We start from the raw sequence: 13,318 nt of genomic DNA on the forward strand, positions 1-13,318 counted from the left end.
GTTGGTGCTGCTTTGCCCATCTCAAGATTTAGAGTTTGAATTTATAATCTGGGAAATACAAAAATCTCTTCCAGGGAGTTTAATCCGCCGATTTGTTGTGTTATGCAATGGGGGACGAAAGATGCCTGGCCAGTTGGTGGGGAGATGAAAGCTAGGCAAAGACACACGTCAAAACTCAGTAATTGTGTATGTGTCTGTATGTCTGTCTCTGTTTACAGAGCAACAGTGGAAGAGGCTGCAATCTAAAGAGTTTTTTTTAATTAACTTGGCATCACTTTTGTCTGCTCACACTTGTAAACAGAAAGAGAACAGCCACTCATTGATAAAGAGATAAGCAACTTCTCAAAGGTTAAAGCTGAAAACATTGAAGTTTTATTTTTTGGATAACAGAGGTAAATATAACCAAAGGTTCACTTTATTATCCTAGGCCACTGTTAGAGAACAGAAGATGTGGAGGCTGTATCCACGGAGGGGTCTAATAAAAATCTTTAATTTGGAGATACTAGCAGAGGGGATATAATCTGTCTTTCATCATTAAAGCGCACATCTGCAAAATACAGTAGATAACCATACTGTACGAAATATTCTTAATCAAAAGGCAATTCAGAGACCCAGTTCGGTCCGGTTACCCAGGTCCGATTGTAGCGTTGCTCTCGATACAGCCAGCGCCTTTGGTTATAAATACTAATACACTTATCCACGTTATCTTTCCCAAGAGGTTCTATCACATTGAAATGATTGTCTTTAAAATGATGGGTCTCAATGGCGGTATCAGGGAACCACTAGTTCCATCTATCTAACCATCTATATTTCTTTCCCAGAGAACCGTTTCAAGATTTTATTAACACATATTAATCTCGGTGTTTCCTCTCAGGATTTTCTTTTTACAGAGACCTTTTGTATACCAGGTGGCCACTGCAGAGACATGTAGACATATGGGAGATAATGTTCCATCTGTAGCAAATAATAATTTGTGCATTTTTAAATTATGGCTGTAATTCATCACAATTACTTCTCAGACTTAATAGAAAAAAATAATATGTAGCAACAGCTGTTACCAGCTTTTCTGATCTGGTCTAGTTGAAATACTGTGCATATATATAAAGGGCTGCTTATTTACTTTTAAAAAATAAATAAGTAAATAAATAGTCCTTCCTCTGGTCCACCTGATGAAGGTCTCTGACTTTTATCTAAGTTTAATAGTTCCAGATCACGCCAAGACGAATACATGCTAGACAAGTGAGGGCATTCCTCTTAATAATCTAATTTTTTTTTAAATTTGAATTTAGGGAATTTGACTGTTATGATGGCCACGTGATGGCGCTGTTTACACAGCATCAAACAATTTCCCTGTGTTAAAAAATAAAAATTACCTGCCCTTCTTTTTGAAAAGGGGTCTAACTGGAATCTTGAAAACAGCTGGCTGGAATATTGGAAGGAGTTTGATTTTCAATGCGTAAAGAATTCTACTTGCATTTTTATTTCGTTTCATTTCCTACAGGCCAAATGACATAGGATGAAGGCTGTTCGTAATTTGCTGATTTATATATTTTCCACCTATCTACTGGTTATGTTTGGATTTAATGCTGCCCAAGACTTCTGGTGTTCCACGCTGGTGAAGGGAGTCATTTATGGATCGTATTCTGTAAGTGAAATGTTTCCTAAAAACTTTACAAACTGCACTTGGACGCTGGAAAATCCAGATCCGACCAAATATAGTATTTACCTGAAATTTTCCAAAAAGGAATTCAGCTGCTCCAACTTTTCCCTTTTGGCTTATCAGTTTGATCATTTTTCCCATGAAAAAATAAAGGATCTTTTAAAGAATAACCATTCTATAATGCAGCTCTGCGATTCCAAGAATGCTTTTGTATTTCTGCAATATGATAAGAATTTTATTCAGATACGCCGGGTCTATCCCATCGATTTCCCAGGATTACACAGAAAGGAAGACAAACAAAAATCCTTCTTTGAGTTTTTGGTGTTGAATAAGGTGAGCCCGAGCCAGTTTGGTTGCCATGTATTATGCACTTGGCTAGAGAACTGCCTGAAATCCGAGAACGGGAGAATCGAATCCTGTGGGATCATGTATACAAAATGTACCTGCCCTCAGCACTTGGGAGAATGGGGAATAGGCGACCAGTCAGTGGTGTTGCTCAGCAATGTGGTGCTGCCCCTCAATGAGCAGACGGAGGGGTGTCTGACCCAGGAACTGCAAACCACCCAGGTCTGCAACCTTAGCAGAGAAGCCAAACGGCCGCCAAAAGAAGGTAGGTGCTTTTTATGGGCAGCTCAGAAGTCCATTACAATCCTAGTCTCTAGGGTTCTGCTGTTGCCTCTGGTTGATACTTAAACTTATCTGATTTGCACTCCACCCCAGCGCTGGGGTCTGCTAACCTCCAGCCCCCATGAAAGGACTAGAGATTGCTGCAGACACACATCCAGCCACTTCCATAGGGGAGGAGGTTATTTTTAAATTAATCTCATCTCCAGCATACAGTTCTGATTCCCACTCAATGGAGCTTTAAGCTGTTGCCGTTCTCAGCCCTCACTTATAATAATGCAGACAGATTGGGAGCCAGTTCTCTCCGTGTCTCTCTCTTTTTTTTCCCATTGCAACCACCCAGCTACAAAATCTTATTCCCTTTGATGCTACTCTTTGCCTTTGCAAGGAAGAGATTTCCAAAGGCATACGAGCAACCTGACTAAACTGCCGAGTATTAGCGTGGCCAGGACCCTAAACGTCAACAGGGGTCAGACCTCAAAACTGCGCAAGTACCAAGCGACTAGCAAATGCTGCCTCAATTTGTGGCTCCTGGAGACACGTTGCACCCTGCAATCTCACCACGTGCTTCCTTAAGAGATACATGTGGGCGGCCCCAGCTGCGGGGGAGACGCTGGCCTCGCACGTGTACTAATCACACGGGGCTGATATCTTAATCACCTGAGTTTGGAAAAGCGGGAGGGTGTGGAAAAGGCCGGAAATTGTGGATCCAGCCATCAGAGCTGCAACCTATCCATATAATAATTAGGGTCTCGTTGCCTTGTTCGTCTTACGTGGTGCCAGGTGCTCTGGTCCCATCATGCGTGGGACAAGGAGTGAGAAAGTAAGGGTAAACGAATTTGTTAAAGAGGGCTCTAGGGGCAAGCCACGGTTTAGAAGTTGCAGGGCAAGGGAGACGTGTGAGGGCAAGATACAGTGAGCAAATGAGAAACGCAAAGAAATCTCGAGGGATAAGAAGAAAAGCCCCCGTTTGGCTGGGAATTGGAGTTTGGGAGCAGCTATTTGAGAGGGGCTGGATTTGCCCCCCTACACAGGCATAAATCACTGAGCCAGGCTATTGCATTTTAATGCAGGAAATGTTTCCTCTCTCCCTGGTTTCTGCATGGCCACAAAGGTCCCTGTCTCGGAGCCAAGCTCCCAGCCCCTCTAATAGAAGTTGCCTTTGTGGAAGAATGTAACATTGACACGTTGTTAGGAGAGGATTTTCTTTAAGGGCAGCCAAGCCTGAGTGCTCGGGGAGAAGAAAAGCTGAACTTGCTTCAGTTCTGCGCTGCCAAAGACCGGCTGAGGCGACGGAGCGGGGGGGGAGGTGGTCCTGGGGTGGGGGGAAGTTCTCCTGGGGGTGCCCTGCGGGTCAGTGTTTCTCCAAACGGGTAACAGCTGGGACAAGAACACAAAGTGATTTTAAATTACCGGAATGCTTGTCTCTTGTAAAAGTCCCAGAGAAGCCCTTGCGACGGTAGGGATGGTATTTAGCATCACTTAGAGCTAATTAGTGTCCCTTAGAATCAGGAACTTCCCCAACAATGTGATGTTAGAAGCTGACTATTAAGACAATTAAGTGTCTCTCGGCTTCTCTCTGCGCAGAGGCTGGGGAGCCTATTAACATTTCCAGGCGCTAATTGTTGGGAGCGTTGTGGGCTTTAACCCACTCCTGCTAGCAACAGAACAATCCCCCCGCGTCCCGTTTGCCTACTGAGCTTCTCTAAAGGCAGCAGCTGGCACGCAAAGTTGCTGCCTGCGCAGTGGGAGTGATTTACTGCGAATTTGCTCGTCATGATGGTGAGGGACGCATTAAGAGCGTGCTAGGATTTATCCGGGCTGTAATGGGGCTGCTAGCATGTTTTCTAAGCGAACAATAGCAGTTCGCGTTAGAGACTGCAAATATAGGTTTGCTGTTTATTCTTTGTAGGAAAATAAAAGATACCGAATGCAGTACAAAATACCGGGTCAAAAAGAAGGGCCTAAGAATAGCAATCGTGGTGTGAAGGTTGCCCATGTTTTAATGGATCTGAACAAGTCAACTTTAAACGTCAGTGGGAAAACATGTTTTAGGCTAGTCATAACCAGCATGGTTCACAGGCTGTGGCTTTCCACCTGCAAAAAGCCCAGGTTTTCTAGACAGGAGCAATAAGCTGACTGAAGGGTTCACCAAGAAGAGAATTTGTGATATCATTCCTCAGCTGCTGTATTTTGCACATAATTACATTTTAATTGTGAAAGAGAGAATCCCTAGCAATATATTTACCATCGGTTCACTGCTGCATATGATGGGATAGAAGGAATGAGAAATTCGAGCATAGAGAGATCACAATCCTGTTTGAAAAATCCCTCTCTCCAGTGGTTTTTAAAATATGGTAAACACCAAAGAAATGTATGTGTAACATACTCAACAAAGATTGGATGTTTGTCAAAGTGTGCTTAGTGGACTGAAGAGAAAAAGCTATGGACAACTATTTCTGCATCTTGGAATATGAAAGTCTAGAACATGCCTCAAAATGTCTTTCAATTTCAGTAATATTTTATTTTAATTCTTCCCCTATTTATGTCATTTCTGGATCATGATATTAGTAGACTAAACTGTATTATAAAAGGGAAAAACTTCCTAAACGTCTTGTAGAAAAAGAAATAGTCTTCATATTTTAGCACTCTAGGTGTCAGTTGGTTTACTTTATGTTGGGGATATTTAACAGAATAATTAAAAATAATTCCATCATTTCATTACGTTTGTACAATTGGATTTGATTCATTGGACTGTTATTTTAAAGTTGTAAAGTATTTTATCAACTACAAAATTAAGGCTTGGAGATAATTTTTAATAGCAGTAGACAGCCTATTTTGAAGCATTTGTTTACTAGCCTTTCCCAAAGATAAATCATCTACAGGAGAGGTGTTATGGTTCTGTGTTTTTCTACATAGAAACCGTACATAGAAGTTGTACTGATGAGATACCACTGAGTTAAGACTATATCATTTAGATATAGTTGTATATAAGAGTGATTGATAGGCTCTGTGTGACATGAATTTAAGGTTCAAAATGTAAATTTATCCTTTGTATGAACATTATGAATTTTAGCACTTATATTTGAAAATGTCTACACATAAGATGCAAAGTATGTTTCTGCAGGTGAGCTGATTCAAGTTAGACCACCACAATTCACAAAAAATATTTATGTTCAACAACCAAGGCAAAGGGAAACACTGTTTATAGCCATGGCAGTAAGATAGTACCAACAATAGTTTTCTTAATGTAGCTTGGAACTTAGTGGGAGTTGAGGTTGCTCAGCGCTTCTTGGGATGAGGTCAGGGCCTTGCAGGATTGAGCTTCAAGGCACTGATCCTCAAACCTACTTGGGCTCCTCACTTGTATTCAAATCATTTCAGTGGACGTGAAGACACTAAATACCCTTTGAGGATCTTCTCTCATAGTATTCTTCAGAGATTCATAATAGTACTAAAATATTTCAGGGTTGTCTTTTTAGGATAGATTTTGCAGAGGGCTGACTGCCTCCTGCAGTGTGATAAGCAGAGATCTTAGAAATCTGTCTGCTATGGAAAAACGTGGAATTTGCATTTTTACAGAGAATCTTTAGTTTTTACGTTTTGTGAAAAACATAAAAACATATCCAGTAGAAGCCCCTGCCACTAGCGCACCCACAGGAATATGGGGAATAGACACTTCAGCCCCAGGTTGCGGGGCTTGGGTTGACAGCCCCAGGTGGCAAGGGTTTCACTGTCAGATTTAATTTAATTGAGGAAAAACATGGATTTCTATGTGTTTTTTATCACGGAAACTAGGATTCCTCATGATAAGTACTCTCAAGTTCCTCTGATTGACTTTGCTGGGCCTGAGGTACTAAGAGCCTCTTGCAGGAACCGTTGGGCCTGAAGTGCTAAATCTCCTTCAGGAACTATCCTTGATGACTACAATTTAGAAGCACATTGTGAGTGGAGAAAAGTTGCATTCTTTTCTATTTTTCCTGTTTGCACCACTGAAGGGTTTTGCTATTTTGAAAGTGCAAAATGACTCACTAAAAGAGATTAAAGTCAGAATCTTCCCCTCTGGCAATTTGATGTATTTTACAAGAGATATGACAAGCACACAAGGGGTAGGCGTGTGCCCAAAGGTGGGAGTGGGGAAATATTGAACAACAGGAGGAACTAGCTCAAACAAGGAAACTGTACCTGTTGTCTTCCAAAAAATATAATTTTGGAAATATGTAGTATAATCAGGACTTCTGCAATACATAGATCATCTTTGGCATCACCGATCTTGGCAACATTAAAATGGGTCACTTTTTTTATTAAGATGCAAATCTGTTGTATTTGAATGTAAGGCTTTTCTTGTGGACTACTTCTGAGTAGCAGCACTACTACTATTTAGACTGGACAAAGCACTATCAAATATACAGTATGGAACAATCCTGCACTGGAGGGGGGGCCGATCTAGATGACCTTATAGGGTTTCTCTTCTTGATCTTCTGATTACCCATCCAAGTCTTCTCATGCAGTTTTTAGTTAACAAACATAGGGCCCAATTACACAATTGTTACACATATGAATAAGCACCCCCATAAATTCAGTAGGATTAACTTGCATGAGTGAGGGAGGCAGAATCAGGGCTATACTCATGGTTACTACCATATTACATTTTGAAATATTACATTTTATGTTTATGAGACACTGACTAAACTTTACAGTCTTATTCCACACTCTTGTCTCTTTAAAAATAATCCCCTTCAGTACTCCACTGCCATAGAGCAACCACAGGTGTTTATTGCTATTTTCCAAAGTAATTTCCACTAAGACGGGAGTGGGAGGATGAGAAATTCAGATTAATTGGGTCATAGTGATTGGTGATCCAGGGCTGCTCTTTTGCCTGATCTTGGATTACTTGCTCACCCAGTGTGAAATGATTTCAGTGGGATTTCTAAGTAAACAAATGTAGTGGTTGTCTCTTTATCACAAATTCCAACAGTGTATGCACTGGTATATGAACACATCAGTGGCAAGTTCTTTTCTGATTTCAGACATGAAGACACCAAGAGCATCAGAAAAGTAAGACTTAACTGTACCACACTTCCCCTTAAATTCATACATTTGTTATTCATTATTCAGTGGTAGAAAGTGAGTGTACAAATTACTTGTAAAGTTTACATAATATATTTGCACACTTACGCACGCTTCCATTTATGACAACATTTTCTTGCCCATATTTGAGAAATAAATGAGATACACCACTGGCCAAACCTGCCCCAAGGCCAACACAAGATTGCTACCGTGCAGCATTCTTCATCAAAGAATTCAAATTGTAAAGTTATAGTGTACAGAAATTGTAGAGGAGGGGAAATACTCCTGTGTAGGACAAAAAAAAGGTGGAATAGAGTCTAATATATTTTATCTACTGGAATATGCAATATTTAATGTGCAACTAGTATTCCTGGCTAGAGAAACATTTAGAAAGAATTAATTATTTTAGTTCCATCATCCAAAGCACTGAGTCCGCAACAAAGAATCACTTAGAAAGCTTTTATAGGAAAAGAATGTTTTGTATGTCGGTACAATGGTTCTTTCATCAGTGACCTGAGAAGGCAAGTGGCGATGGAAAGATAAGCATGGATGGAACACTACACATTACATGCATGATTACTAGAAGAATTTAATAAAAATGTGTATCAAATTTAATACAAGACATTCTTTAAAAAAAACAACAAAAACACCAACCTGGCATGCTGTTGTTTAAATTTAGCTTGAATATAAAATTAAAAAAAAAAGGGGGAATTTTTTGTGTTAATATGGTTCTTGATAAAATGAGCATCAAGGTTATTTTCTTCTAAAATCAATGACAGATGATTTTTTCTTCTCATTTGGTTTGGTCCAAAGCTCACAAGTCAATTAAGAGGCTCCTGTTGATTTCAGTGGGCTTTTGGATGAGACCTATTTTGAGTTATTTCATTAGGAGGTGATAAGCACACTAAACTCTTACAATTTCAATGGATGTTTAGGTCATGCTGCGCAACTCATGATCAGACACAGCGTAAGAGCCTTGAAAGTTTGATTTCAGATATTCTTTGAAGTAAATGATGCTCTGTGGAAGAAACACAATGATTGGAATCTCTTTTAATTAGTAAACATCTACCTTTGTTGCCAAAGGTTGTTATCTACCTTTGTTGTTGTTATTGCTAATGATAGAATTTTAGTCTGTAGTGTATTGATCATTTCCATTCCTTTTATTTTAATATCTTATAAAATTTTACTTCTTGGGGAAGAGAGAGAAGAGGGTTGGTGTAAAGTTTCAAAAGTTTGTGTACAAAAATGCACTTACACTTTTGCACAACCACTGACTTCAGTGGGCTTATCAAGCCCTGGAAAGATCTTCCTCACATCTTCAAAAAAGAGAATAACTCTGCACTCAGAATCTATCTCGACAGGAAAAGTATGATTTAATAGATATACTCTGTAGTATTATTAGTGATTACTTATTTACTATCTGTATATAAATCTGAATACCAAGTCTGAATATCAGAGATTCAATTTTTTGTCTTGTTTGTCAGTGCTCATGTGAAGAAAATGGGCAGCACGTGGTTTCTTTAGGCTCAGTTCTTCTATTGAAGTCAGTGGAATTTCTGCCATTTACATCAATGGAAGCAAAATCAAACCCATACTATTGTACAGTATCTGAATGTTCTAATCTTTCAATAAGTGAATTAACTGTAACATGGATGTGGTGGGCCCAGTAAAACAATATAGTGAAAGTCTGGCTACCACACCACCAGACTCTCCCAAATATTGCCTTCTATGGGCTGACTCGAAAGCTAGACTTTTAGTTTTTTTCTTGAGTCAAGTCTTTAAAAATTATGTATTTATTTGTATTTCAGTAGTGCAACTGAGACTTGGGACCCATGGTATGTACAAACACACTATAAGAGAGAGTCCCTAACCCAAAGAGTTTGCAGTCTCAATAGAAAAGGTAGACAAAGGGTGAAAAGAGAAACAATGGCAGAAAGGTAAAGTGTCTTGCCCAGGGTGACACAGTGGGTCAGTGGCAAAGGCATGAAGAGAACTCAAGTCTTCTAGCTCCTAATCAAGCAACCTACCCACTAGACAACACTGCCTCTCCTACATTACATTCAGAAATCTCAGTTCAGTAATGGAAGATTTGTTTGATCTTGTGCTAGAAGAATGTCTTACAACAATTATCCCAAATTACTGGACTTGAAGACATTATCCAAAAAATTCTTTGTGGTTAAACTGGTTCCTCAAGTGATTGATTTGTTTGATTGAACATCAAAAAAACTATTTAGAAGAATAAATAATAAAATGGTAGGTACATTTGGTGCTCAGATGAATCCTGATATATATTTTGATTAATCAGCATGTAATAAGTGTTTTGACTAATCTCATGTCATGAGTGTTCACGTGCTGAGTTGCCATTGAAATTAAGTGGGGATTTTGCTTATAGAACGCTTGCAGGTCTGAGATCCCAATAACAATATATTGTTATCATTATACACTAATGCACAAGCTGTATTTTCTGTTACACTGTACTTCACTGAATTACTTAAAATACTCTTTCTAGTTATTTTAACATTTTATTATTCTATCTTGAAATCTATCAGTATTGCAGTTTTGTTTCATTTATAATTTGTAAAAAAAACATAGGCAGACCTATTTAACATTTCAATATACACAAAGCAATTTATTCTGAGAAGTTATTTCTTCTTGGGGAATTAATTTTATGAAGTTTATTCAATCATGTTATGGGCTTTATCAAAGGATTCAAACTCAAAGTTGTGACTCTGAAATTTCAAACTGAAGTTAGCTGTTCATCTATAAATATGCAGTAATTATAATAAAACAAAGGTCACTGTAGAATTCAACTGAGCTTTATTTGTATTCTCAGTTAAAAAGAAATATAAAATGCTCTTTAGGTCAGACAAAGTTGTATGTGAGATATAGTACAAGTTTACACATTTTGCATAATGGATTTATGAATATTTCAGTATCTGAACCCTTTTTGTTTCTAGTTAAGTCCCATGGAGGAAAACAATAGGACTTTCCGGGTTGTACCCAGTTTTGTTAATCTATTTGAGGAGATATAAATGAAATTGATGTGAAATTAATAACATTTCTCTGATGGATTAAACTTCATTAGAATTAATGAAACCAGCTTACAATAAAAAATAATAAGGTTGGTGCTGGTGCTTTATTTTGAGGCCAATTTTACAGTCCTTATTCAAGACAAATTCCCACGGCTGTCAGCAGGAATTTTGCCTGAATAAGGACATATTTATTACAGTAGTGCCTAAGGACCAGACAGGGATCCCATCATGACAACCACTGCACAAGCACAGAGTACTAGATAGTGAGTCCTAAAGAGTTTACAATCTAAACAGACCAGGCAAACATAGAATGGGGTAAAAGGCAAAATACCCAAACAGAATAAACAGTATGAGGGCAGCAAATGGTATGTTAGCTCCATGTTTCTTTTAGAGGGGTGAGCTTAACTAGGAAGTAATAAGATAAATGGACAGAAAAGGCACCTCTCTAGCACCCCTTAACATGGCAAAGCCTTGTCTTTGCCTGGCAGGGGTCAGCCACAGCCACAGGCACTCCATTTTCAGCCCATGAAGGTTCCATTGTCCCTCTCCAGGTTGGCGATAGGCACACACCCACACCCAAGCCCTCCACATATCTCTGTGGTGTGTCTAGCCTCTGTTCCACTAGACACTCAGTGTATTCCCAGATCCTCTACTCCCAAAGAAACAGTAAACCACAGTTGACCAGTTACACCATGAAATGCAGCTCCACTCAACGCTTAGATTTGTTTATAGTAAAAATAAAAGAAAATTTATTTAACAAAGAACAGAGATTTGAGAAAAAGCAAGTAGAATTAATGGAAACAAGTGGTTATGTATAAAATAAAATCATAACACACTTTCTAGAGCCTAAACAATATTAACAAGATATTGTCATGGCATATAAAGCAAGAAAGCTCACCCAAAATCCTTCCAGCATATTACAGTCAGGCTGGGGTTTGATCTTCAGTTAAAAAGGTGACTCACCTTGTCCTCTTAACTCCTCAGTGGAAAGATCCAGAGTTTTTCTTTATCTTTACAGTTACAGTCCAAAAAGCCATTGTCTGTACTTGAAAACAGAGTAACCTCTGCTGCTTATGCTTTCCTGTCTAGAACCCCACTAGAGACTTTGCAATCACTTGATTAGCATTTTATTCAAACTGTAAATGGGTGCCCATTGTGAACCATACAATACTCAATTTACATGTAGAAAGATAGATATATTTTGCATAAAATAAACCTGTTTCCCATCATTTTGGTGACCAGCCCCAAGTCACAGACCTTAAGAACATAATTTTCAGTGTATATATACATCGCTCCTTACATATTATCTATCCATACATTTCACAATGATTATGAGGACCAGTGTGACACAAGTTTTCAGAAGAGAGCTTACATGACACTCTTTAGAAAACTAGTATGTAGATACCAGACCCAGGGGTGATCCCTGTAACTCCTTTACCCTAATGCATCCCTGTGCCCTTTGCCAGTTGGCATCAAGCAGGACCAGATTAAAGGGCACGTGATGTAGATGAGCACCTGGAGTGCTGAGTTTGGGGGAGGAGCTAGGCTCAGGGTGCTGTTTTTGTTGTTAGCAACAAAAGGGAAAACAGAAAGTTTGTAGTAAAATGTTTCAGGTATTCCGTATGTGGATTCATTTCTCACTAACCTCCTAGAATGTTCTGGACCTTTGTAGAACCTTGTGGAACCTTCCAGCCTTTTTAAAAATTACATTTTCCTCGAAGCTCTTAGAATGTTGTCAGTCAGGCCCTCGTGGGTAGAAAAGGGGCAGGGCATCACCAGTCAGTAAAATATAAGAATGAACTGAAGTGAAGTGAGAGCCCAGCTGCGATACTGTGAACCTTGTTTTATTGTGTAATTGGGTTTTAAGATTTGAAGAGTGTAAGTAGCGACTAATAAAAGACATATTTAATGTGAAACCAGAAATATCTATCAAACCCTATATACGCAACAATATAAAATAAATATTTCTTTTGCCATGCTTAACATGTAATGTCATGAAATGGACTACAAATGCAATAAAAAATAAGGTATTCAAAAGGTTAACAAATGGAGGGGGGAAGGAGGCTCCTCACCCGGGGTACCATTTGACCTAGGGCCAGCACTGGCATTAAGAGGTTCCTAAGTCACAAGGAGACATTGAAGGGAACTGGGGGACAGGGACAAGGGGGAGAGAATCAGAGGGACAGGAGAGAAGAGAGGAAAAGGAGTGGGTTTGGAGTGAAGCTTATATGAAGAGACTGAGGGGGGAAGGTGAGCATTGGAGCAAATAGCCAAACAACAGAGGGCAGAGAAAGTCCAGCCAAAACTGTAGAAAGTTCTCTAAATCTCCAAAGGCCCTTGCTTTAGCATTTTTTACAGCTATTCGTACCAGTTAGACTCTAACTGTTAGAGTCTCTGGTTAGTTCCTCTCTATAACTTTTCCTCAAGGCCCTATGACAAAGAGGCACCTCTTGGGACCTACTTTCCACAGAGAGGGTGAGGGAGTTTCCCCTTCACAATTTTGGATCCAGGGGCTGCTGGGTCCCATTTTACTCCTTTCCCACCAGTGCAGCAATTCCTACTTTGGCTACTTCTACCAGCTGGAGTCTTATAAAGCAGACATGATACACAGCACACCATCCCTCTACCAGGACCACCTGACTTCATAATTCCTATTTAACTTGCCTATGATGCCCTCTTATAGGAACTTTTTTCCCAGCATTCCTTTCTGGATCTGACCTTATACATTTGGCAAAGCTGCTGCAGTCTTGAAGTAGCCATTTTGTAACTGATTGCTATGTGGTGTATCTTCCTCACTTCTAGCAGATAGGTACTCTTTAACTCCTGTTATGTCTCCTCCCATTGTCTCCTTTCTTGTTCTTGAGAAGATGATGCATAATTTAAACAGTCATATTTCAGTCAATTGTTGTGCATTTTGCTTGTGTAATCTAGT

The 13,318-nt window shown here is 39.3% G+C and overlaps 1 protein-coding gene across 1 annotated transcript in view; it reads left to right on the forward strand.

The window, feature by feature from the left end:
• Nucleotides 1–1,516: 1,516 nt before the first annotated feature.
• Nucleotides 1,517–13,318, forward strand: part of ADGRB3 (adhesion G protein-coupled receptor B3) — a 567,040-nt gene continuing 555,238 nt past the window's right edge. The window contains exon 1 of the mRNA XM_067562529.1: nt 1,517–2,270. Coding sequence (XP_067418630.1) covers nt 1,517–2,270 — 754 coding nt within the window. The remainder of the gene's footprint in view (nt 2,271–13,318) is intronic.

This window comes from Emydura macquarii, unplaced genomic scaffold (genome assembly GCF_026122565.2).
Source record: "Emydura macquarii macquarii isolate MOO-44397 ecotype Brisbane River unplaced genomic scaffold, CSIRO-AGI_Emac_v2 contig_2437, whole genome shotgun sequence".
Lineage (NCBI taxonomy): Eukaryota > Metazoa > Chordata > Testudines > Chelidae > Emydura > Emydura macquarii.